General features: G+C 49.7%; 1 protein-coding gene across 5 annotated transcripts in view; it reads left to right on the forward strand.

The window, feature by feature from the left end:
* The window catches only part of PIMREG (PICALM interacting mitotic regulator), a 665098-nt gene that overhangs the window by 384057 nt on the left and 253721 nt on the right, over positions 1–27320 (forward strand). For all 5 annotated transcript variants that reach the window (XM_078679326.1, XM_078679328.1, XM_078679329.1 and 2 more), the window contains exons 2-4: positions 5162–5481; positions 17859–18229; positions 22520–22615. In XM_078679326.1, the coding sequence (XP_078535452.1) occupies positions 5191–5481; positions 17859–18229; positions 22520–22615 (758 nt within the window). In that variant the 5' untranslated portion in view covers positions 5162–5190. The remainder of the gene's footprint in view (positions 1–5161; positions 5482–17858; positions 18230–22519; positions 22616–27320) is intronic.

Raw genomic sequence — 27320 nt, forward strand, 5'->3', positions numbered from 1 at the left:
CCTTTAGCTGATATAGTGCATTCATTCGGCCTTGACATTGTGACATACGCCGATGATACGCAATTAGTCGTATCTATGAATCAGGCGGACTCATCCTCTTCAAATTTAAGCAACTGTTTAGTAGCGATTGCTCAGTGGATGGCTGTCTCGCATTTAAAATTAAATGGCGAGAAAACGGAGCTCCTGATGTTAGGCAATTTAGCTATTCCCTGCCCTCTCATGGACTGGCCCTTGTGTATGGGGCCCCCGCCAAAACCTAAGCCCCATATAAAGAGCCTAGGCATTTGGTTGGACACTAACCTTAACTTTCTGCAGCAAGCGACTACTCTGTCCGCCATGTGCTTTGGGCTCATGCGCATGCTGAGAAAGGTGTTACCACTCCTCCCTTTTGAAGCCCGCAGAATAATGGTGCAAGCAATTATTCTGTCCCGCTTGGACTACGGGAACTCCCTATACTTAGGGGCTCCTACCTCCACAATAAGGAAGCTGCAGGTGACTCAAAATGCTGCAGCCCGCCTTTTATTGGGCCTCAACAAACGGCAATCAGGTACCATGGCCCTGAGGAAACTGCACTGGCTTCCTATAAAAGCCAGAGTGTTGTTCAAATCCCTGTGCTTTATGCACAAAGCCATGCGAAAGACCGCCCCCACTATGATCTGCTCTTTAGCAGAACCTTACCTCCCTCACAGATCCTTACGTTCAAGCACGGCCTTTCTAGCTACTGTCAATAAGATCAGACGTACCAGATGGGGTGGACGATCCTTTTCCTGGAATGCTGCTAGGGAATGGAACTCTTTGCCCACCCTCCTTCGCAGTGAATCGAACCTTTCAAAATTTCGAAAGAACTTGAAAACCTATCTGTTCATCTAAGTTCTCCTCCTTTTCCTGTAGTATGAAGATACCTAGCGCTACGAGGCCTCCGGGTTGTTTGCGCTCTATAAAACTCGGTTAATAATAATAATAGCCTTCATTGGCTCCCAGTGACGAAACATATTCTGTTTAAGGCTCTTGTTCTCTCCTTTAGGGCTACCCATGAGCTTGGGCCTCAATATTTAAGAGCAAGCTTTTACCTGTACATCCCTAACCGTGCCTTGCGATCTGCTAACCAATGCAGGATGGTCATCCCCAGATTTAGATATGCCAGGCTGGGAGGTCAGTCTATATCTGTTCTGGCGGCTAGATCTTGGAACACCCTTCCTCTTTCGCTCTGCTCTTCCCAGAATGTTGCCATCTTTAAGAAAAACCTTAAAACTCATCTATTTAAAGTAGCCTTTTAGCTTCCTCTCTCCCCCTCTGCACGCCTTATCCTCTGCCTACCGCGCCAGGATACTTCCGAGTAACAGAGCGCGTTACAAAACCCTTAAAATAAATAAATAATTAAATAATTAAATAGCTGGTAGGCCAGCCTGAATTCAGTGATAAGATGTCTGGCAGCTATGGTGTCACAGGGATGATGCAACTGAGAATTAGTGTTGTCTTAACAACGAGGTATGAGGGTTCTCAACTTTATGAAAAGGGTCAGTGGTTTGGGTAGTGGGATGTGTTTGTCAGCTGACTCAGTTTTTGAACTTTGATCGCTTGCACTGTAGTGCTGCTTGCAGGTAGGAGTAAATATCATTCTTAGAGTATTCTTTTGCTAGGTGTGGGATTCACGTAGACCGTTTAAAGGCACGCTGGCCAGTCGGGCCAGTGCTTCATCTTTAGACTTGCTTCTGGTTGTTGTTGTTCACAGCTTGAAATAAAAGCAGGTTACCAGCCCAATATTACTTTAAACAAGCATTGGAAATGCAATAGGTCTCGCACCATTAGAGTTAGTGCTTTTAGAATTGTTTATGGGTTTTTTTTGTAAATGTTTAGCATTTTTGTTTCCTGTAGCCAATGCTAAAGAATTACAAATAAAAAAAGCCATAAACATTTCTTAAAGCTCTAACTGAAATGGTCTGAGACCTATTGCACTGTGTGAGGTTGAGGGGTTGAGGATGAGTGAGGGTGAGAGTGGGTGAGGGTGAGGGTGAGTGAGGGTGAAGGGTTGAGGGTGAGTGAGGGTGAGGGGTTGAGGGTGAGTGAGGGTGAGTGAGGGTGAGTGAGGGTGAGTGAGGGTGAGTGAGGGTGAGGGGTTGAGGGTGAGGGTGAGTGAGGGTGAGGGGTTGAGGGTGAGGGGTTGAGGGTGAGGGGTTGAGGGTGAGTGAGGGTGAGGGGTTGAGGGTGAGGGGTTGAGGGTGAGGGGTTGGGGGTGAGTGAGAGTGAGGGTGAGTGAGGGTGAGGGGTTGAGGTTGAGGGTGAGTGAGAGTGAGGGTGAGTGAGGGTGAGGGTGAGTGAGGGTGAGGGGTTGAGGTTGAGGGTGAGGTGTTGAGGGTGAGTGAGGGTGAGGGGTTGAGGTTGAGGGTGAGGTGTTGAGGGTGAGTGAGGGTGAGGGTGAGTGAGGTGTTGAGGGTGAGTGAGGGTGAGGGTGAGTTAGGGTGAGGGGTTGAGGGTGAGTGAGAGTAGTTGAGGCTGAGTGAGGGTGAGTGAGGGGTTGAGGGTGAAGGTTTGAGGGTGAGGGTGAGTCATAGACGCCACTGCTACCAGTCAGTTCCCCTCCACAGGTCCCGCTTCATGAGGCCGGTGTACTGTTGTGGTATAACTTGGCTGTGGAAGTAGGTTTTTCTGGAAGGGCGGATTGATGCGTTAGGGTTTTAAGCACTACATTGCAGAGTGAATGACAATGTTGTGGTGGTGGTGGTGGTGGGGGTGGTGGGGGGTGGAATAGTCTAAGGTAAAGAAAGTGCGCTTGCACTAAATGTCCTCGCCAGTGTTACTGAGATGGGTGTTCTGGTGGTACACGTCATATACTCCATTCCTCGTATTTTATTTATCCCAAATAGTTGTAGGGAGCAATCTTTTATTGACCTACTTTAATTCATACATCAGCTGGCCTTGCACACATCTTTTTACATGGTGGCAGGATGCAAATGCAGCGATCTGTAGGCCCTCAGTTTGAATCCGGCAAGACTGATTCGGAGGTGGCTAAACTCGGTAGCATTAAAGTTCGTATTAGTAGCGCCCGTCACTTAATGTGCCGAAAACTGCAGAAGGGCGGTATTAGGCGCTGTATAAAAAATACATAAATCTCCAATAATTGTGTAAATGCTGGCCGCGTTTTTTCTTCTAGAAAGGAGTTAAATCCTACGTTTGAAATAATCTAAACAATTAAACCTGTAGTGAAGTTGGTGGTTTAAACAAAGATCCGTTTGACCTCTCTCCCTCTTACCAACAGAGCTACAAACGCTACGACAGGCAATCATGAATTTCACGTGTCGTCTGGTCTGAATTGCATAGCAGGAGCGCGCCTTTGCATCCCCTGTAGTGGAAAGTTAGATATTCAAGGGGTCTCTTCAACGTGATGGCATAGTAATAATAATAATAATGCACGACTGAAAGGGAATCTGCGGTAATGCCTTAAGAGCATAGCCGATCTGGACTGGCAGTGCGCAGCATATAATTCAGCCTGTTATGCAGTGGCATTAAATATACATATTGTCGTGGAAGCGGATGCTTTCAGACATGTAAAATGGGGGTTTCTCGGTGGGGTGCTGCTCTCGCTGAGGCCCATCATACGCACTGAATAGGTGATATCTACAATGAAGTAGCTTCATGCAGACGCACTCGGGGCTGGGAGGGCAGCGAGAAACCTTGAACTGCAGGGGCAGCGCTTGTTTAGCAGCGGAGTGCTGGATGCTGCCAAGGTGAAACTGCAAGACTCAAACACACGATTAGAAGCAATTTAATCTTATTAGCAGAGAGAGAGAGTGGGGAGGAGAGTAGGAGGAGGAGGGGGAGGAGAGGAGGAGGGGGGAGGAGAGTAGGGTAGGCACGGCGAAGGCAGAGAAGGGGAAGGGGAGGGGGAGGAGAAATGCGACACGGCGGGCAGGGGGGGGGGCGGAGCGGGGGTGTGGGAGGAGTGCGCCTTGAGGGAAAATACGGCTGGGGGCAAAGCGGATGCTTTCAGACATGTAAAATGGGGGTTTCTCGGTGGGGTGCTGCTCTCGCTGAGGCCCATCATACGCACTGAGTAGGTGATATCTACAATGAAGTAGCTTCATGCAGACGCACTCGGGGCTGGGAGGGCAGCGAGAAACCTTGAACTGCAGGGGCAGCGCTTGTTTAGCAGCGGAGTGCTGGATGCTGCCAAGGTGAAACTGCAAGACTCAAACGCACGATTAGAAGCAATTTAATCTTATTAGCAGAGAGAGAGAGTGGGGAGGAGCGTAGGAGGAGGAGGGGAGAGGAGGAGGGGGGAGGAGAGTAGGGTAGGCACGGCGAAGGCAGAGAAGGGGAAGGGGAGGGGGGAGGAGAAATGCGACACGGCGGGCAGGGGGGGGGCGGAGCGGGGGTGTGGGAGGAGTGCGCCTTGAGGGAAAATACGGCTGGGGGCATGTGCACGCGCTTTTAAGCTCAATGCGCATGCGCATTGAGCTTAAAAGTCACGGGCACTACAAGGAATCGCGACGATTCCTTGCAAGTTGGACAAAGAGTGGATAAGCCCCCATAGTCTCGCTTGCTCGATGCGCATGCGCATCGACAGGCGAGACCTAAAAAATGGAACCTACAGCCTTGAAAAAGTCTAATGCTTTATATGCAGTATACGGTGAGACACAACTAAGCAGTGTTTTGAATCCCACGTTTCTTATTGTTTATTCCTGGCTTTTAACCCCTTCACTGTGGCGGCTATTCCGCCGCAGTGCTAAGGGGGCGGGGCGGCCGCATGCTGGTGACGGAACCGCTCCGTCACCAGCCGCGGTTGGGCTGTGCTTGTGACGGAGTGGTTCCGTCATGGCCCGTCCCGCTCAATAGAACGCTCAGTGCAGGCGCGGAATTCGCGCTGCGCATGAGCGGCGAGCGGGCCAAGACGGAACCGCTCCGTCATCAGCACAGCGCACCCGCAGCTGATGACGAAGCGGTTCCGTCATCAGCGTGCTAGGGGTTAAGGCCTATCCGAGAGGTGGCTGGACAAGAGGCTACTGGAAGGCCTACTTTAACAGATTAAGCAACAATGGAGAAAACCATGAACTAAAATATGTATTCCATCTACTTCCAATTGTTTGTGTAAAATGTATTTAGATCATACAACGACAAGCAGTGTGGAATTCCATACACACTAATTATTGTATTATCTTATTAGGGAAGTAAAGTCCTATTACACGTGAAGAGATGGCCTCCGTGTTGCAAAGTGTTGGGACAACGGTCGGTTGGAGAAGCCACAGGATTCTCGAAGATTTTGATGAAAATGACAGCCCTGTTCCGGATAAATTTCGGAAGATTCCTTCTTCAAGCTCTCTAAACTCAATCCGAATGTCTTTGAGGAAGAGGATGCCTTTGAAACCGGTGCAAGTCAATATAAGTGAGAACCCAACGTGGGAAAGTTTGGAGTTTAAAGAGAAGCAGCGCCCCCTGCAGACAATGAGAAGAACAGCTAAAAATGCTTTTGGAAACGTGTCTCAGGTAATTATATTTTGAGATGAAGTCACATATGGGATCGATGCTCCATTTTACTTTTCTGCATTGTGAATGGATTTGTTTGTGTACACATGATCACTGTCTTAAAATCCACAAGCGATGGAGAGTTGGGTGTTCTCCTGGTCACAATTTAACGCCAGCTGGAGAATCTTAACATGACTTCCTGATCCAGTACTTCTCTGGACCTGGACCTGCTTCTGTGCTTGAGTACTCGAATGAATGTCAGGCTGTGATTCCAACGTAAAACAATTCAACAACCACTCATTTACTTGAAGGAAATACTCCTAGCAAATCCAAAATCCCGATCTTCTTACTTAATTTTTTTTATAGCACCAATTAAGTTTTCAGAAATCTACATGTAGAAAGAGAATGTCCTTCAAAACGGTGAAACACCCTTAAATTGACAGATGACTTCAACAATCATTTAATATCCTCTTTTTGTTCACAGATTAAAGTACTTTTTCAATCTAATCCTACCTGGATACGTTGTTTAAAAACAATATGAATACCAACAAGAGGAGGAGAGACGCTTTGGTCAAATGGTACTACTTCACTGGGGCGCTGATCTTCCTTAGAAACCTATGCTCTTCTATTATATGTCAGTGAGTGCTTGGAGGAGCACACCCATGGAATGCACTAAATTGCTTTGTAGCGATAGTGTGTGTGCATTATACACCCGGGATACCTAGGATAAACTTTAGTCTTGGAAAATGTTAATATTCTAAATCTGCCTTTTACTTATTGGCTACTTGCTCGTGAAAGTCATTAGAACAGTGGAATGTTGAGAGCTCCATTGAAGACAGTGGAGTAGCTACAGGCTTATAATGGCTGAGATGATCCGGGAGCTCCAACAATCCAATGTTTACCTTTGTTTCTCGCTGTTTAATTACAACATTTTACCCTTAATGGACGGAATGTTCTAAGAGCCATTAGAACATTGGCATGTTGGGAGCTCTATTGAAGTCAATGGAGTGCTCCCTGCTTCTACGGGCCGGCAATATTTAACAAAGGCCTTTCGAATCCCCTCGAGCTTTGAAAAGCCTTTGTTTTATTCTTTAGAACATTCTGCCACTAGAGGGCAGAATGTTCTAACAGCCTTAGAGCCCTATGTAGCAGGGCTATATCAGCTATGAAAGTCCCGTCCCTTATTACAGTCACTCGCCTTCGGCTCGGACCTTTAACGCGGGAGCGGGCCTTTAATAGCCGGTATAGTCCGCTACGGTGGGCTATAAGGCTATATTATAACCCTTTTGCCTCCGGCTATACCTGTTGTTAAAGGCCTTCTCACTCGTTAACACCTTCTATGCTAATGACAAGGTCAGCTCGTCACGCAGTACACTGTACGTGTGCTTATGACGAGCTGACCTTGTCATGAACAATGGGAAATATTGATCTTCAGCGCAGGAGAAAAATCTCCATAGCATTTTAAAGACCTTCGCCTGCAGCTCAACCCTATAACTGTGGTTCAGGGCCTATAACAACCAGTATAGCCCTTGGCCGTGGGCTATAAGTATTTATTATGAGACTTCCTAGATTGGTGAATAATAAGGATCTTGAAATGTAGATAGATGACACAGCATTACCTCCTCGTCCTGTCTCCCCGACCCATTCCTGATGATGTGAGCAGCTAGTCTGCTCTACAGAACCCCTACCTAGCTGAGCTGTTGGCACTTCCCCCTAGGATGACGTCACCATCACGTGACTACAAAAGGGGGAAGTGCCGGAAGAAACAACCTGTTTTTTCTTTTCTGCAGTCTACAACCGCGTTCCTGGCTGTGCTGTTGGAGGCTTCCTGTGCTGGTGAGTCTCCGTGTTCTTTGAATGTTTATTTACGGCGGCCTGCTCTAGCGGCCACCTGTGTTCTTCTTCTCTGCCGTTTCCCCCGCGCTGGCTCCGTTGTGGGGCTTCTTTTTTACACGCGGCTCGCGTTAGCGGCCGTCTGTGTTTGGGGCGCTATTTTATACGCGGCTCGCGTTAGCGGCCGTTTTATGATTGTTGGCGCTTGCTTGCTCACCTGGCTTGGGTTGGCCTGCTCCAGCGGCCGTTCCTGGGCGTTCTCCGGTCCGTTTTTTGCCCTGCTCTAGCGGGCAGGGGCTTTTATGTGGAGTTTGGTGTCCTGCATGCTTTCAGGGGGCGATTTTTGCGGCTGGCTGGGCTTTTTATGCCGGCCCAGTTTTTTTCTCCTCCCACAGGTGTTCGGGTCCTCGGCTATATCTGGGGTCCTTGTTGGGATGTTTTTGTCCTGGTTTATGCCTGTTGGGAGTGTTTGGACTTTTTTGCTTCCGCTTTGGATGCGGATGCTTCTTCTTCTGCGGCCCCTCTGGATGCCCTGCGCCTCATTATAAATGAGGCTGTGGCTGCTGCTTTCCTGGCTAGGGACGCTGCTGGGCCTCCTCCCAAGGTGCCTCGTGTTTCTTTGGATGCGCAGGCGGATCCTGTGGAAGACTTTGGTCCTGATGAGGATGAGGGTGTCCGTGGTCGTTTTGTTCAGGGTGCTGAGCTCACTGAACTGTTTGCCCATGTGAGGTCCAACTTGGGTTTTTCTCCTCCTGCGGATGCTGTTGTTGAGGATGACTTTTTTACGCAGTATGTCCAGCCTGCTCCGGATTCTTTGCCTTTGCATAGTGCAGTGCGCAATGTGCTGTCTCACGAGTGGAAGGAGGTGGACAAGTCTTCTTTTCCTCGTTTCCTGTCCAGACGTTACCCTCTTGAGGGTTTTGCTGATGAGTTCCCTCAGGCTGTGAAAGTGGACAATTTAAAGGCTGGCCTTTCCTCTCAGGGTTTGGTTGTTTCTGAGGACGCCCTTCCTGCGGACGCTGTGGATAGGCGCGTTGAAGGGGCGGTGAAGCGTTCCTATGCTGCTTCTAATTTCTCTGTCCGAGCGACTGCGTATTCCAACTATATGGTTCAGTCGCTCCTTAAGGACTTCCAGTCTCTGTCTGTTCTACTGCATGACGGCGAGGATGCCACACCTCTTCTGTCTTTGATGGAGTTGCAGGTACGTTACCTGTCGGACATTTCCTTCGACAATTTGGGGGCGGCGGCCGCTGCTTCTGGTGCGTCCATTGATGCCCGTCGACATCTTTGGATGCGTTCCTGGAAGGCGGACTCTTCCCAGAAATCGGCTCTCCTTAAGTTGCCTTTTGAGGGTTCGAAGGTGTTCGGTCCTCAGCTGGAGGGCATGGTCAAGCAGTCGGCGGAGAACCGCAAGCTGGTGGCCCCGGTCCGTCCTCCTTCTCTGGGGCGTGGATTTGGTTTTCGTCGCGCTTTTGGGCCTCCGGCTCGTGGCGCTTCTCAGCCCTTTCGTGGCCGGGGGGCCCCTGGAGGTGCCAAGCCCCGGGCCGCTGCCGGTGTTGCCGCCACCGCTTCCTCCTCTTCTCAATGACTGTCTGCCTTTGCCCGTGGGGGATCGCCTCCAGTGCTTCCGCGCCCAGTGGTTGTCAGTCCCGGACGCCTGGGCGGTTCAGACTGTTTCGGAGGGTTGCCGGATAGTTTTCCTCTCCTCCTCCTCCGGGTTTTGTTCGGACTCCTCTGCCCCGTCTACCTCTAAGGCGAGATGCTTTGTTGGCCGGCGTGCGGCTCCTGTTGGAGAAGAGGGCTATTGTGGAGGTGCCTCCTCTGGCGAGGGGCATGGGGTGCTACTCCATTCTCTTTCTCGTTTCCAAGAAAGACACTTCGGATCTTCGGCCTGTCTTGGATCTGAAGCGGGTGAATCGCTTCGTGCTCCATCGTCCTTTCAAAATGGTGACTCTCCAGTCCATCCTGCCTCTGGTCCTTCCGGGTGGCTTCCTGGCTTCCCTGGACCTGATGGATGCCTATCTTCATGTCCCTGTACATCCAGACGACCAGTGTTTCCTCCGGTTTGCTGTGGGGAGCCGGCATTTTCAGTTCAGGTTGCTCCCGTTCGGCCTTTCATCTGCGCCCAGGGTGTTCACCAAGCTGTTGGCCCCTCTGGTGGGTATTCTTCATTCCATGGGGCTGCTGGTTTTTCCTTACTTGGATGACTGGTTGATTGTCTCTCCTTCTTTTTCGCAGGCTCTGTTGGATGTGGACCAGGTGTGTCTTCTGCTGGGGTCCTTTGGGTTCCTTATCAACCACAGGAAGTCCTCCCTGGTGCCCTCCCAGTCCCTGAAATTCCTGGGGGCTCTCTTCAGAATGGACTTGGACATGGTTTTTCTCTCGCAGGAGCGCCAGTTGACTTTGTTTCGTCACCTTTCCTGGCTTCTGTCCCAGTCCCGGGTGTCTGCCCGTCTCTGGTTACGGAGTCAGGGGGAGATGGCGTCCACTCTGCCTCTCCTTCCTTGGTCCAGGCTGCATCTCTACCCCCTGTTGCATCATGTCCTGTCTCACTGGGATCCTGCCTCCTTGGACTACGAGACTCTCATCCCTGTCACTCCGGGGATTCGGGCGGATCTCCAGTGGTGGTTGTCCCCTCTGTCTCTGTCCCGGGGGTTCGATCTCCTTCCTCCTCTGTCTGTGGTCGTTTTGTCCACGGATGCCAGTGCTCTGGGATGGGGTGCCGTTCTGGGTGCCTCCAAGGCTCTGGGTCGGTGGTCCAGCTTCGAGTCCCTCCAGTCCTCGAACTGGAAGGAGCTGAGGGCGGTTTGGTTGGCTCTTCTTTGGTTCGCTCCTCTCCTTCGGGGTCGGGCGGTCTCTGTGCAGACCCACTGTTGGACTTGGCCTTTTCCCCCCAAAATTTTTCGCTTTTGACCCCCTTATCTAGATTGTCTCCCCCATGGGATTAAACCTGTATAGGCCATGAGTGGTGTGAGACACCTTGTGAAAATGTAATTACCTGACATAATGTGAGCACTTGTAAAATCCCCCATTTTAAAACTGCACCCCCATTTTAAAACTGCACCTGACTGAAATGTATTGCTTTTAAAATGGATGCCATGGCCATGGGTTTTGCCACTAGACTGACATAGGTCAGCGGTCTAGATAATATTACCCAGCTACCCCTAGCTTTTGGAGGGAAAGCCTGGCACCCAGGGTGCTCACCCCCTCCCCTAGAACCAGTTTAGGCTAGATGTGCCAACATTCTAGAAGGTCCTGGCACTGCCTGGGAGGAGGGTATAAAGAGGGTGAAGTGTCACCAGAGAGTCAGTCAGCGCTGGGACAAGGAAGGGAGGGGGACCTGCTGTGAGGTGCTACCGCCACATGGGCCTGTGAGCTGGGCCCTGTACCCCTAAAAACTCCCCCCTCTGCTGTCCCCTGGGCCCCTGACAAGGGAGGGCCCCAACCCAGGTCACTGACGCTGTTTGGACCGGGTACCACGCCAGCACTGCGTGAGGAAGCGCCCAGGAGGTGAGGAGTGTGCCCCTGAGGCGGACTGCGGGACTGTTTACTCCCCTGTGAGGAGTGCTGTCAAGTGCTGTAAACTGCAGTATCGTCCCCTAAGCGCTGGGTGTCCAAAGACTGTTGCTGCCTGTGGAGCTGCCCGGGGAGGATTGTGCCCCCAAGGGACTGTGCCCTGTGATTGGTGTGGCCCTCGAAGTGCTGTCGGCCGTGTGAGGACTGTGTGGGCTGAGGGAGGAGCTGTCCTTTGAGAAAAGCGCCCCTTTTTCTGTGAAGAGCGACATATAAATAATTAAATAGAAGGGAGCCTGCCCCTTATCGCAGCCCGGGCGCTGAGGAAGCTGTGAAGAGAATCGCGCTGTGTGGCCTGAGGAGACTGTGAGGGGACTTGAGCTGGAGGAGCCTACCCTCGTTTTGGCGCGCTGTCCGCCATTTAATTAATTAATTAAAAAGGGAGCCTACCCCTTGTGCCGCCGATTTCACCGGCGCTGCCAGGAGGCCTTTCCCCGCGGTGTGGCGCATCGTTGCAGCGACCCCCGGTGTCAGGAGGGGGCCGCCGAAGTGGAGAGAGGTCCGCGCTAGGCCCGGAGGCCGCTGACTCCTGCCTCACGTGACGGGGGCCTGACCGCGTCATCGGCCCGCCCCCGCCGCGCACTGATTGGCTGCCGGCTGACAGCCAGAGGAGAGGAGCCGAGTCTAAGCCCCGGGTCCCTGTGAGGAAGGAGGGGGGACCCGGGTGAAACGACGGTGGTGCGGGGCCCCCGTGGTCAGGAGGGAGCCCCGATTGGAAGACCGGAGCGGGAGGCCACCCCGCCGGTGAGTGCCCCGGCCCAGAGGGAGGGGCCCGGGAGGAAGGAGCCCGGGAGGAAGGAGGAAGAGCGCCAGTGTCGGCGGGGCTCTCGTGAAGAGAGGAGCCCCGCGCGAAGAGCGACAGTTGCCCGTTAGGGTGAAGGAGCTGGACGGGAGCCTCCCTGGCACTAGGCCCCCGCCCCCAAAGGAGCACGAGACCGGGGGTGATGTGAGGAAGCCCCGGAGGGAAGTCCCGCTGTGCCCACCCATAATGGAGCGAGAGGGAGGGGGCGTCGAGGTGCGAGTCGGTGCCTGCCCCTCCCCTCATCCTGCTTAATGGTCCGAGCTTACCGGAGAAGAGCACAAAGAGTCTCCTGACCGGCCTCCTTGAGAAAGGAGCCAGCAGCGGGAGGAGAGCCCACAGCCCACAGGACATCCCCGGGAGCAGCCGGTGAGTGGGACGTCTGAAGAGGGTCGGTGCTCGCCCCACCTCTCTTCTGTTGGAGACTGGGTAATACCCCCCGAGGACCCGGAGGGACTCCCCGCTGTGGGTAGCGTGGCCGAGACTAATTGTCCCTACAGTGGACTTGTCTATTTGGGAAGTTGGGTTGTGCTTCTACCCCTGCTGAACCTCCCCCTTTGTTTACACCGCAGGTGATGGTGCCCTATGGCAAAGCAGCTTTGGTAATGTGTCCCCTGCTGGTATGATAAGACCCATGCATTTATGGTGATGGGGGTCCAATGATAATGTGCTGTGATGACATGCCCAGTGTTACGCCTACGCTAGGGGATTGATGCCCAAGTGCAGTGGGATCCAAGCCTGGTTCAAATGTTATTGATGCCAATGCACTACCTGATGTTTGTGTTGCAGGTTGGGGGCTAAGAAGTCATGTTCCCCAGGTCTTTTCCCTAAGGCTATAGCACTGGGGTTCTGTATGCCCTGTAGAGCTTGCGAAGGTGGCTTAATAGTCCTATGGTTATACCCGCCTGCTAGTGGATGCTGGTAGGCCATGATGTCTTTTCTTACAGGGGTTATGCAGGATGCTGTCTGCTGTAATTACAGCCGCTACCAAGGATGAAGGCCTGAGTTGGCCCTGCCTGACGCATAGTTCCCTAAAGGGAGGGGGGAGAAACCTGATGTCTTATTACAGGTGTTCCTGCCTAATGGTAATGCCAGGTGATTCCTATTCTTTTTGCAGGAGTCGCCAATGCCAGCTATTTTGGGTTTTTATCCCTAATGTTTGATTGCATGTTTAATGGGCGAATACGCCAAGTGCATTTTTCCCTTATATAGGTGTCACTGATGTTTCGTGCCAAATGCTAACCTGTTTATATTTCAGCTAGACACTATGGACTATGGACTAAATCCTTTTTATCCCATGTAAATAATCCCCCTCTGAAGTACTTGGCTCTGGTGCCAGTTGGCGCCGTGTTATGATGACACTGTTGATGCATTTTTGCCTTGCAGGTTGGAGATACTAAACTACTTAATTTTCCAACTCAAATTGGTGTCCTGCCTCTTCTGTGGTGTGCCTGGTGTGTTGACTGAGGGTACTGCGTGAGTGCTTCACATGTCCTCCAAGTTTGGCCTGCCCGCTTGATGCCATGCTACCCCCTTTGAGACTTGGGCAACCCCCAGTTCCAACACCCACAATCGGGTGGTTCGTGCTTATGTGAATCACCAGGGGGGCTTGTGTCGTACCCTGTTTCTCCTTTCCCGGAAGATCGGCCTGTGGGCCGAATCGAATCTCTTGTCTCTGTCGGCGGTCTATCTTCCGGGGACGGAGAATGGGTCTGCGGACTCTTTGAGCCGAGTGTTCCCGTCCTCGGTGTCCATCTGTCTGTCCCCGGATCTATTCGATCCGATTGTCCTCCGGTTCGGCCTTCCTTGGCTGAATCTTTTTGCCTCGGAGGAGTCCACCCTTCTTCCTCGGTTTTGCAGCATCGTCCCCTCTCCGCTGGCGTGGGCCACCGATGCTTTCTCCATTCCTTGGTCGAGGGGTCTGCTGTTTGCCTTCCCTCCGTTTGCCTTAATTCCGAGGGTCCTCCGGAAGATTCGTTGGGATCGGGCGGAGGTTCTCCTGGTTGTTCCAGAATGGTCTCTGCGGTCTTGGTACCCCCTTCTGCTGGCCTTTTCTGTTCGCCCTCATTGGCGGTTTCCCCTGTGTCCCTCCCCTCTGAGGGTTCCTCTTCTCGGCCTTGCCTCCCTGCGTCGCCTCCGGCTGGGGGTTTGGCACTTGAGAGGTTGAGTTTGCTGGGTTTGGGTTGCTCGTTGGAGGTTGCCCAGTGTCTTCAGCTTTCCAGGCGTCCTTCCACCATGCGTTCTTATGCCCGGCACTGGAAGAGTTTTTCCACTTGGTGTCTGGGGAGGGGTCTCTCTCCTGACTCCTGTGTGGCCGTGAAGGTGCTGGACTTCTTGCGGGATGGTTTCGTCCTGGGGCTTGCGGTTTCTTCCCTGCGGGCTCAGTGGGCTGCCATTCTTGCTTTTCGGGGTTCCTCTGTTTCCTCTGTCTCCCCGTTGGTGGCTCGCCTTCTGCGGAGTTTCTTTCTCCAGCGTCCTGTTTCCCATTCGCCTGTGCCTCCTTGGGATCTTCCCTTGGTTCTGCGGGCTTTGACGGGGCCTCCTTTTGAGCCGTTGGACTCCGTGGCCCTGAAGTTCCTTTCTGCGAAGGTTATTTTTCTAGTGGCCATTACCTCTGGGCGGAGGGTTGGTGAGATTGGTGCGCTGATGGCTTCTCCCCCCTTCTTACGCTTCTGCGCTGACAAGGTCATTCTCCGTCCGAGTCAGTTCTTTCTTCCTAAGGTGGTTTCTTCCTTTCACTGTCAGGAGGATATTGTTCTCCCAGTCTTTTTTCCGGTTCCTTCTTCTCCTGAGGAGGTGCTCCTCCATTCTTTGGATGTGTTGAGGGCTCTCAGCATCTACTTGGAGCGTACGGCTGGGTTTCGTAAAGTGGATTCCCTGTTCGACACCTATGGCCTGTCGGGTATGGGGCTTCGCCCTTCTCTGTCCACCTTGTCTCGTTGGGTCAAGGGCGCTGTGGTTTCTGCTTACGATTCTGCCCGGTGTGCCCTGCCTTCTTCTGTTCAGGGTCGGTCGACTCGAAGTGTTTCTGCCTCCTGGGCCATGTTCAAAGGGGCCTCTTTGAGGGACATTTGCAATGCTGCCACGTGGGCTTCTCCCCACACTTTTGTTGCCCATTATCGTCTGGAATTGGGGATGGCGGCCTCTGCTGCTTTTGGGGCTTCTGTCCTGTCTGCTGTACATGATTTGTGATCTGTACTTGTTTTTGTTGATTAAAATGGACCTGTTTCTTGCTTTATTCTGGTCTGTTTTTTTCTTACAATCACCGTGTGCTTGGGTATGGGCTCACATCATCAGGAATGGGACGGGGAGACAGGACGAGGAGGTAATGCCCGGTTACTCACCGGTAATACCCATTACTCCGAGTCCTGGTCTCCCCGTCCCATTCCTGAGCCCTTCCCTCCCTCCCTGGTTTGGGGGTGTCTGTGGGTGATTGTCTGTGTTTCGTTCTGTTGTCTTTGGTATTTCAGGATGTTTCTCTTCCGGCACTTCCCCCTTTTGTAGTCACGTGATGGTGACGTCATCCTAGGGGGAAGTGCCAACAGCTCAGCTAGGTAGGGGTTCTGTAGAGCAGACTAGCTGCTCACATCATCAGGAATGGGACGGGGAGACCAGGACTCGGAGTAATGGGTATTACCGGTGAGTAACCGGGCATTCCCTATGTTGGGCAAGATAGCATTTTAGTAATATTTTGTTTTAGTTGCTCCTGCTACTTGTAGAAGGAGGACTTGCATGACTTTGCTTATGTGATGGTATTTAGCAGGGATAAGAGACTCCCATAAACATGCACTTGCCATCTTATGCACTTGACGATCTTTGTCTAATGCTGCAGAACCTCTAACATCGTTCTTTTCCTAATTGTCCGTCTAATTCGTGCAATGACTTGCTAAAGTAATCGGTGTCCGCAGCATGTTCGAGGTATGCAGATCTGGAGGACATGCACTTGAAGTGAGAATATAGGAAAGATTTCCAGGGTCATTTAGTCTGCAACAAACTGCCAAGGGCATATTTATTAATTTATACACAAAATGGGGCAGTCCCTAGTACGGGCTCCTATCGATTCCTACAGTTTTTCCCCGAGATGCGTCACCAGTAGGGACATCTCATAAAAAGTGACGGACTGGCCTCACACCCCGCCCGGTCTCATGCTTCATCATAGGCTGTCCTTGCTCTCTAAAAACTCAGTTTGATAGAGGGCGGGCATACACCTGGAGACAGGGATGCACGTCTAAAGCTAAGTGATGGCCAGTGACTAAGTGAAAGGTGATCTAAAAACCATTTACATTCGTCAATAAACTAATTTTATTCAAGGAGTGAATGCATGGTATTAAAAGAAGTGAGCAGTGATATGGGAATTTATTGTCCCTTCACCGTGCTAAGTGAGGTCAACATGTTCCTGCTTGCGGGTCCCTGTAGGGTACATAGCATTTGTCAGGACCAGTGGGTTTTAAAAAAATTGTGGGTTCAACCTTTTCACACGTAGTGCAAAAAGAAACTACCACTAAAGGGGCGGGGTAGTGAGAATCTAACTCCCTGATCAGTATTGTACTAGTGTGGATAACTATCCTACTTACTCCATGGGAAGTCGAGGGTGGGAGGGCCTACTGTGACATTTGTCTGCTTCAGCACTTCCAGCAGTCCCATCTACGATCGTCTGCTTCGCCTCCCCGCCATATTTATTCATTCCCACAGTTGCATCTGAATGAGCACCAACACTTTATACTGTTTTGCTTACAATATAGATTGCATGTAGTGGCTGCAGTCCACGAAATAGGGTTGGGTTGACCACCTCTGCATTTTATTCTTTCGTCGACTGTCTCCTGATCAATCTTCTTAACCACAGTTTTAGAAATATTCCCAATGATTTCTTACATGTAAAAACCAAAAGCTCAAATTTTCTGCTTTTCCTTCATAACTAAGACTATATGGTGAACAAGTGCTCATATAAACACCTCAGAAACATAACCTAATTTCACTATATAAACTACAGATGTGGTATGTTTGGCAAAACCATTCTTTATGCTAAACATGATGAATCCATTGTGCTCTAATAATTTAGCTGTACTAATTTTCGGTTGTATGATAGAGGCACGCATGGTTAAACCATGAGTGCCTCTACCACACAGCCCAAACCACAAATGCGTCTTAACCACGCATTCCTTTAGCATGCATGACTTTACCACTCAAATTCGTGGTATAGGCATGAATGGTAAAGGGCTATGTGTGGTTATGGTCGCCACTATCCCCCTCCACCCCTGGGCTGTGCCTAAAACCCTGCCCCTTTACAATCACCCCCCCCCCCCAACTCCGCGCAAGGTTTCCCGCCTTGTTCTTTGTAAATATTAGAATTGTATATTATAAACGTTTTTCTTCCTTCTATACACTTGAGCACCCTTTTTTCTCCTCACTGACTATACTTCGTAGTCCTTGCGCCGTTTATGATCATTATTGTTTTATGAAAATTGTAAATAAATATGTAAATTTTGGTAGTACAAGTATCCAGAGTGTGGTTACAATCCTTTTCTTGCTGCTTTGATTTATCAGGGTACTGTTTTTCTTCTTCTTTGCATTTAATGCACAAAATCATTGTAAAATTGCATATATCTCCCCCATAAAGCTTAAGTTAAAGCATGCAGATTTAATTGCATTTTCGAAATTAGAAATGATTTTCATGTAAGGTTTTTTCTGATTAATAGTCAAGGACCATTGTTTTTCTTTTCACTAATCCATACCCAGGTCCTTTGATTCTATGGGTGATACCCCATTGATTTAATGGTAACATGCATTTGGGCATAACGTAATTGTAGGTAATAAGTGAGTGGTAGGGTAGGTACACGAGGGAGCATAGTTAGGTAGAAATGAGCTGTATAGCAATAAATCACGCTGCTTACACTTCTCAGCTCGTTTGTAAACCATATCGTTTGTATTGCTATGTTTTTGTAATTTTATACTACTTGATGAAAATGCCTTTCATTACGTAAACTATGAAATGTTGTTTATTTTCCCAGCCCCAAAACCGCTTTTTTTGTTCCACTGCTTAATGATCCCACCCTTCAAACATGCCATTTTGTTTTGCCTTCTTTATTCGTATCATCTGGTCATGACCTGTTAACCATACTGTTGCTGTGGATCAAGACTTGTTTTCAATTGCCCTAACTAAGTATAATGTGCATCATGTTTTTCTTTATTGTAGAAAATTCAGAAAAATTGCCAGAGCCAGAGTAAGTATTTAGTGGCCTCTCCAATTAAAGCGAAAACTGTTGGGCAGAGAAGGAGCGTCACTGGTAGTGGTGCAAAGCAGAGTTCTTCTCCTCAAACCCCCTGCCGCAGGAGCAGCAAGACAGCCACAGCCACCACCCCGAAGTCCGCCTCCAAATCCACTCCCAAGTGCAATAAGAGGATCTCTCAATCTGGATCCGCCAAGAAGCGGAGCAACTCTGAGCGGAAAGAATGGAGGAGCTTGGCACATTGGGTTGGAAAAGACGGTCTCTCTCTTCGGAGGTCGATGAGAACAGCAGCATTGAAGAGCCCCTATTCCTCACCTACTGCAGTCAGCAGGAGGAGGTAACTGAACAACAGCCTAAGTGATCTGGATCACCTATAGAACCCACTCACCCCCTTCTCTAAACTAGATTTTTTCGCTGTAAGTCAATACATGGCCTGTCTAGCTTCACCAAGCAGGCAATATTCAACAATAAGAATATGCTTGTAGTCTCAGAATTTTCATCCGTGAATTAAATGGTGGTGATAGATTATTCTACTTGTAATTACAGCCGTTTATGTACATGCGTGCAATTTCCTATTTAATGGCCAATAAATTAGGTCATTGATGATATCACGTGATAGAGCTAATGATATGCATGAAGTGACACATTTTCATTTTTCTGACTGAAGAGCATTGTAAGTCTGAAATACATTTTTGATCATATCCCTAACTTTATTTCAACTGAAAGTTAACAATCTTCTAACAGTTTTTATTAAATTGGAGAATGGTACGTTTTCTTAGTTGAGAATAATGCATGTATTCCAGTGAGCTGCATAGGGTTTGTAACAGCTTATGTCTTCTCCCGTCTGCATTACAAAGGTGTTGTAAAGGCCTAAACCCCTCTTGAATATCTGTGACCACAGAACATGATGTGTTTCCATTCCCAGCTTTGCGAGGTGCATAACCAGTACCAATGCCCTCAGTACCCATATGACATGGTCGTGGGTCATGCCATGTATTAAGAACAAGCACTAGTATTGCAAGCCCTGTGCCTGTGTTATGTTAGTATTAGGCAAATGTGGAAACATCAAGTCATGCCCAGTACCATTGCCAATCATATATTTGTATTTTGGAGTCTGGGGGTGGGATGGGGGATGTTGGAGAGTTAGTGACATGAAATTGGATCAGCATTCCCATGTAAGTAATAACATGTAATAGGGAACCTAAGAATTGCAAATCCTCCAATTGGAACCTTCCATCTGAATCCACAGTCATCCAAAATGTCTTGGTACACAGGGAATCTCCACCCCTCTGTTCCTGTCTCCTGGCCATCCCTGGGTGTAGAATATGTTTACTCCACTTACCTGTGGTCGTAGCAAATTTTGTTTACAATCTGGTCTCAAAACCTCAATTTTTACCATATACCTAGTTACAGCTGGTGAAGCTAAAGTGTTGAGTCCTTAAGTCAATCTGATATCGAGCTCTAGTTTGCAATTGGTCAGAAAATCCAACTGTGCAACATCTTATAAATTGTTTATTTATTTGTAGATGTTTTTAAAAAACCACTCACAGATTGACATCAAATTGAAACAGATGTGCAAATCGAGTAGGCCAAGTATTTTGATCTTAGATGGTTTTGACTGTGAGCTAAAATTCCCTAATTTGAGTGTGAAATGGAACTTTTGATGATTCCCTTAACCCTTTTCCCATTTTGTCACCAATGTGCATAATACTTTCCAAATATCAAACTCATGTATACCCTTTTTCAAAAATCAAAAAGGGCTTATCATTTTTTTTTCTCATGGACCAGTGGAATCAACTAGTATTTCTCTCGCCAGTTTTCAGATATAATGTTTATTGGAACATTTGAATGTTGGGAGCTCCAGTAAAGACAGGTGGCTCAGGGCTGATAGTGGCTGTCATGGGCCTTCTGCGCTGACATTTCAGTTTGTCTTTGTCTTTCTTCTTTTTTAACTTAGAACACATCACCCACGGAGGGTAGAATGTTCTAATAGCTATTCTGTCTGTCTTTACCAGTTGTTGAAGGGCCTCTCCCTCGTTAACTCTGGTTGAAGGCCTTTCACAACCAGTAAAGCCCTCTGCTATATGGCTATATTCATTCCCAGTTTGCGTATCTATATCTAACGGAGTAAGTTAATAAAGTCCCCACAATGGAGCTCACATGCCTGTTATCACTGATTTAGTTGAGGCTACCCATGTTCTGCACTCAAGCCAGTCTGGTTTTAGAGCCAACTTCAGTACAGAGACGGCCCTACTAAAAGTCTCAGACGATCAAAACCACTCTTGATAAAAGAGGGAAAGCTGTACTGATACTATTGGACCTATCGGCGGCTTCCGATACCCTGCCCCTTAATCTACTTCTGCGCAGACTTCAGGACTGCGGCATTGGGGGCACTGTTCTTAGGTGGTTCTCCTCCTTCCTGAAAAGCCGCCAGCACACTGTTTGGTCCCCCCCCTCTTCTCAGCCATCAATCCTCTGTTGGATTTAAGAGTGCCACAGGGTTCGGTTTTAAGTCCAACCTTGTTTAATGTTTATATGGCCCCCCCTAGCAGAACAGCATGGAGCAAAATTTATATCTTACGCTGACGACACTCAGCTGTTGTTTACTTGTGAGAAAGATGCAGCGTTAAGAGGAAACAAAATCAGCATGTGCTTGGCCACTCCGGGTGATGAATGGCGCCAATGGTGGCCCCGAAATTTGTCCCCCCCCCCCCCCCCCCCCCCCTGCCAGCCTAGTGACCACTGTAAAAAATCTTGGAGTGAAACTGGTTGCAGACATGTCTGTGAAGTCCCAGGTCCAATCTGAGACCGGCACCTATTTTGGACTGTTAAAAATGATGAGAAATGTTCTCCCTCTGTTCCCTATCTCGTATAGGAAAACAGTGGTCCAAGCCTTGATCACGTCAAAGCTGGACTATGTTAATGTGCTTTACCTGGGCCTCCCAGAATACCTACTTGGCCGCCTCCAGGTGGTACAAAACACGGCAGCCAGGGCCATACTGAGGGTCGGCTTCAAGGCACACATGACCCCTTGTCTAAAGTCCCTGCACTGGCTTTCAGTGAAAAAGAGGGTTAACTTTATAGCCCTGGTGCTAGCCTTTAAGGCTCTCCACATTGGCATTGGAGCCCCAGTTCAGCCCTATAGCCCATCCAGAACCCCGTGGTCATCGACACAGCACCTGCTGATTGTGCCAAAGTACTTTCGGTCTCGAAAGAGGGGATGCTCCTTTCAAGTAGCAGCCGCAAAACTATGGAATAGCTTGCCTCCCTCTCTGAGATAGATACAGGATCTTCTTGGTTTCAGGCGACTTTTGAAAACCTGGCTTTTCCAACAGTAGAGGAGGCGCATACAGTTCTATTCACACTGCTTTGTCAAGGTTTTTTTTGAGGAAGCGCCGGGACACTCTGCGGAGTAGCGGGACACTCAACAAATACCTTATGACATAACATATCAAAGGTGACAAGTGCCTGTTTTTCTTTTAATTTGCAAAGAGATGGAGAGACCTCTATTCCAATTTGCATATTCTTTGGCATATGCTGTAGAGATGTTCATAATACCTGGAGTACCTGCATTTAATTCTGGTTACTCCCTCCTGTATAGTGAGGTAACTGGAGTCTGCTTGTTTGATTTCAAGCATGTAAGAGTGATCCTTGCGATCCTGTCAGGAGAAACTCCATCTGCATTGCTGATCCTTGTATCAGAGGGCAACTTTGGCTCTCCATTAATTTGTCCAATATTTTGTCCTTCGGAGCAGTCCACTTTGAACTCTGCTTTCCACCCACTGTAAAATTATTTGGGGTGACCTGGTGGTGAGACTGTACTGTATGAGAATCCGGCAAGCATCACCAATATCTGAAGCTTTATGCAGGCTCACCTTCTTATGCTAGTTTGTTATGAAGTTAAACTAGGGTTCCTTGCTAATGTCATTTCTAGGACTGCTTTTTACAAGATCAAATCCAAAATAGTTGTTCTTTCTCTGTAGTCTCACCAATTTTCACACAAATTACATTCGCTCCCTATGCCAGCGTGAATCAGTTTTAAACTTAAATCTGTATCTGAAGAAAATAACTTTAACCAGGGTCCTCACTATTTCAGATAACCAATGAGGTCTCAGAAATAGTATCTCCCTACAGCTGGATGGGCCTTTCTTCAAAACATTGAATGCTTAGAAACCGTCCTTCTCTGGTTCTAAGCATTCTCTGCTTAGATTTCAGTGCTCTGTGCTGGGAAACCCCTCAAACTCACCTGTACCTGAAAATGATAGATTGCCTTCTTCCTTTCCTTCTCCCTTCGAAATGTCCACTTACAAAACTGACAAGCGAAAGTGTTACCACTTGATGACCTTCTGCAGCCTCCCTACACTTTAACCCAGCACAAACCTCTTTTACCCTCACACTACCTCCTCTGCTATCCTTCCCATATGAGAATATATAAAGTGAACAAGCAGATTTAGGGATGTGAAGCATGTATTCAGGGAAGATGACTAATGTGATTTGTATGAACTTCTAACTTAATATTACCCGAACCTAATTTTGCGCCAATTGGCTTTTCTGATATAGGAAGTTTGAGCGATTTTGATTAATTCAGATCCTCAACAGATTATCTTTTGTTTTTGTTGGTTTCCAGGCAGTTTGACAATGATTTAGAAACGGTCTCCACTGGGATTAGGCAGCTCCGGAGGCTTTCTCAGGTGTTTGACGAGGTTATTGACCGAGATGAAAGGTAAGTGCATTTGTAGGTCAGTATTTGGAATTGTTTTTTGATGCAATGGAGCCTTGTTTTAACTTGGAGAAAAAAGAACTCTGTCGAAAATAGCTTCTCATTACCAAAGTATACATAATCCATATATTTCTCAACTGATTTGGAAAAAGATGATGTTGATGTTCATCTCGTAGAATATGCTGTATTGTGTAAGTGACGAGCATTCCTTATAGCTAAAGCTCTGCTACATGCTGAGGAAAATCGTTTTGGAGAGGAAGTGCGGTACATGTGTTTGGTCTGTGGAGCAGACTTTGCAGGTGCAGAATCATATTTTCTAACGTTAATATGACTGCTCATCAGAGTGTAGATCTTAGATGGCTATCCTGATGTGTGTTCCTGAGCTTTGAAACTGTTGCCGCGCGCTTTGAAACTCTTTCTAAGGCAGTCATCCTCTCTACCCCCCATTAAGCCTGATATGAAAGACTCCTCCATATGCGCGGTCAAAGTTATGCTTGTTGGTGATGCCCCGTCAGCATAGTAGAACCTATACATCTTGAAGGCAAAGGGAAGCAATTATTTATCCTTTTCAAATGCTCCTATCTGGTGATAACATTTCACTCCGCCCTGTTCGGTGTTCTCCGTATTTCGTATGAACTATTGAAGTAATCGTTACGTCAGAGTGGACATTCTTTAGGAGAACCCTGCCTGGTTTATTCTATCTAGCTTTACTCACCTCACTTCAGTTTGAAATATAAACATTCAGGGTTACGGAGGAGAGATCTCCCACTCACTTCTTTTTATTAGATCTGTTCGATCCTCTGCCTGTTTTCTCTGCTTCAATCACACTGGGCTCCCTGTAGCCTCCAAGTGGATACTTGCCAAGATGATTTCCATTCGATTTCCTTTGGTCAGATCTACTGTTCTAACATAGACCGTGCCTGAGACACAGTGGCTTTAGTAGAGCTGCCTTCTGAGCAGAGCAGCAATCTCCAATCTAAAAGATGTAAAAATGAATGCTAAATAAAGGCAAAAAGTGGAAGGGTACTACCAAATTCTTTTCACTTGACCTCCATCAACATGGGGCCAGTGCTTTTCTCCTAAAGAGAATGTTGTGTTGGTCGAATGGAACAACGTAAATGGACTTCTTAAATTGACTGTAAATTCTGATAAGTTATGAAATATGAATGCCACAGAGGGATACTTGATGAGATTTATTAATAAATAGGCAATCTTGTGAGGTGAATAGTATGATAGTTTTTGTGTTTTGGCTACTGGAATTGACTGAAACCCCCAATGGCTTTTTTTATGAGGTAGAGTACACTCTTTAGTAAGCGCAAGATTTAAAATTTGAGGCCCTTACCATGTACTTCCAAAGCAGAAGTGGGCGCACACAGCAAATGTGAGTGTGTCCACGAAGATCTATTTTTAATTCGATATCAGAGTGGAAAATCTATAGTATTTCTTCCTAAGGTGGATCTTTTTTGTATCAAAGTCTTTCTGAGGTTAATTAATCACAGGTGTGACTGACAAACTGAAATCTATATTTTTATTTCGTCTGGAAGGTGTGCTGTTAATTGTTCCAGTTAAAATATTTATTTCTTATATAAAGTCTGATATCACAGTGTTGGACAGGCCGCATGGTCGGGCTGTCCCCCCTCCCCGCAACGGGGCCCGGACCCTGGCTCTCCCTGAATCCCCAACCAGAGTCCCCGGCGACCACCCGAAGTAACCTGCAATCCCTCCACCACAAGACACCAGCTCCGGACCCAGCTGGCCCGGGTCACCATCCGCACCCCGGCCTCGGCCCAGCCGCCATTTTGGGGTACTACAGCACGAGGCCGCGTGGCCTCAACTCGACCCTAACCCTGGGCCCGGCCGGCCCCGACATCGAGGCACCAACCTCCTCCCAGGAGGCAGAGTGACCACTTGGCGAGTCAATGGGAGAAGGAATCGTCAACGGCTCTCCTCCGCCAGGTGTCGATCACCCCAGGCCGCCCTGGGCGCTGGCTCCACCCCCCTGCTGGGTGTCTGGACTCCCTCATCCCGGACCTCCCGGCCCCCAGGCGCGAGGGTCCGGACATCAAAGGGGACCAGACCTATAACTGGGGCAGGGCCAGACCAGGAAGGGAGTTGTATCCTGGAGTCGAGAGACCCGAGAAGAACTCATTCGTCTTGGCCTGCTGGCGCTGCCGCGGCCCTCTGCCTCGTGAAACCATCGTCTTGGCCTCCTGGCGCTGCCGCGGCCCTCTGCCTCGTGAAACCATCGTCTTGGCCTGCTGGCGCTGCCGCGGCCCTCTGCCTCGTGAAACCATCGTCTTGGCCTGCTGGCGCTGCCGCGGCCCTCTGCCTCGTGAAACCATCGTCTTGGCCTGCTGGCGCTGCCGCGGGCCTCTGCCTCGTGAAACCATCGTCTTGGCCTGCTGGCGCTGCCGCGGCCCGACTTGCAGACTCGCCAGCTCGAGGATTGTGAGCTCACCTCTTGCCACCTCCTGTACCGACCCGGTACCAAGACTGTCCCGCTACCCCCTTTTTCCCTACAGAGACTAGAAGTGAGAGGACCCTCGGGTCCGATATATCCTGTATCGCCAATATCCTTGCCCTACAAACCTTATATAAAAGTATTGAACTCAACCTGGTGTGGTGGCTGTTTGTGGGGAGGGAGGTGACATATCTGTACAATCGCCGGAGACGGTCCTCATCGGGGACCTCTCCCTCAGTAGTCGGCCGACCCTCAGGGTCCCCGTCTAACATTGGTGGCCAGCGGCGCGATCCGAACCTACGCATAATAGTACAGAGAGTCACTCTCCCCACGACACACAACCACCATGACAACAGAGAGCGGAACAACGGAAAAATTCCAGATGGAAAAATTGGAAGACTACAACCACCGGGAACTGAAGCAATATTGCATAGAACTTGGCCTTCCAACCACAGGTCTGAGCACAAAGGAAGACTTCAAACGAGCCCTAGAAGCTTGGGCAGAAACGGGTACGGCCGTACCCCGAACACGAACAACCGAGACGAGCCCCGCACCAATTGAAGAAAGAAGAGCGGGTCTCTCCCTGGAAGAGATCCAAGAAAGAGAAAAAAGCAGACTCCACGAATTAGAACTGGCCCGACTTCGCTTGGATGGAGAACTCAAACTGGCGGAACAAAAAATAACTCTGGAACACTTACGGCTCCGAGAGGAGCGAGAAGAGAAGCAAAAACAGAGAGAGCTAGAGGAAAAGAAACTAGCGTACGAACATGAGCGCAACCTCAAGGAACTGGAAATCCAGAAACAGAATAAAGAACTCGGGTTCCCCGAACGACCGACCCTGCCTGCCTCTACCGAGCCCAAGGTTCACATCCCCAAAGATGTCATCCGGGAATACCACAAGAACGATGATATACAGCAGTGGTTTAAAGCCTATGAGGTGGCCATGACCTCCCACCGGATTCCACGGAGCGACTGGGGAGCCGGGTTATGGGGGAGGTTTGTCAACGAAGGGCGGGACGCCCTGCTGCAACTCCCGGACCATCTGATGACATCCTACGACCACATGAAGGCCGCCCTCCTCACTCGATACGGGCTCACACCCGAGATGTACCGCCAGCGGTTCCGCGACTGCAAACGGATTCCGGGTACGACTTGGGTGGAGTACGTGAACTTCTTTAGTCGAGCCTTCGAGGGGTGGATCAAGGGCAACAAAGTGACCACCTACGAACAACTTTTCGACCTTGTCGTATGGGAGCACCTGTCTAACAACTGCTTCGTGGAACTCCGGCAACACCTCTTGGACAGTAAACTAACCGAACCTCGACAACTCGCCGCCGAAGCCAACCGGTGGCAAAGCACCCGAGTTGGCCGGAACGGACCCAGCGAATCATCCAGACCGTACCCAGGGCCCCATCGCCCCCGGGGAGGAGGAGGAGGGGGCCAGGGTCGGGGGAGAGACCCCGGCCCCTTGTCGCCCACAAGCAGCCCCTCGACCCCGGTCGGCCGAGGGAGCCCGGCCATCCGGGCCGGTTTCCGGGCCAACGTTATGTGCCACAGATGCCAGCGACCCGGCCACTACGCCAGTGATCCCAACTGCCCAAAGAATCCGAACACTACCCCCCGCCAGGTCGCAGCGGCCGCCCTAGGGGAAGAACTAATCCCGGAAGACCAAGAAGAGTACGAGACCGACCCCTCTGAGTGGGCACCAGCCGCCATGGCGCTGGTCTGCTTGGGGGAGAGAGAGATGATTCCGCGGGCCCCCCTTCCTGCCAACACGCAGAAGTACAGCCAGTGGGTCAACATTAATGGCCGCCGGGCGGAAGCCCTCCGCGACACCGGGGCCAGTGTAACTGCGGTCCGATGCCACCTTGTCACTCCAGACCAAATCCTGCCGAACATTCTTTGCCCTGTCCGATCAGCAGACAACTCAGAAAGTCTGTGTCGCATGGCCTGCGTCCCCTTCGAGTGGGGAGGAGTAACAGGGATGTTAAAGGTAACTGTCCGCGATGATGCCCCCGTGGATTGCCTCCTAGGAAACGACCTCGAAAGCTCTCCCTGGGCAGCCGTCGAACGGAGAGAACACCTGGGGATGCTCGGCCTCCCCGAATGGGTCTGCGTCACGACCCGGTCCATGACCGCCCGCGCGGTCCCCAGTCTAGAAGAGCCCGAGTGGCCGGAACCTCCTCCCGCGCTCATCCCAGAGGAGGCCGCCCCAGAAGCCAGTCCCTCGACCCAAACGGAAGAAGG

This window comes from Lissotriton helveticus, chromosome 3_1, assembly GCF_964261635.1.
Source record: "Lissotriton helveticus chromosome 3_1, aLisHel1.1, whole genome shotgun sequence".
Classification (NCBI taxonomy): domain Eukaryota; kingdom Metazoa; phylum Chordata; class Amphibia; order Caudata; family Salamandridae; genus Lissotriton; species Lissotriton helveticus.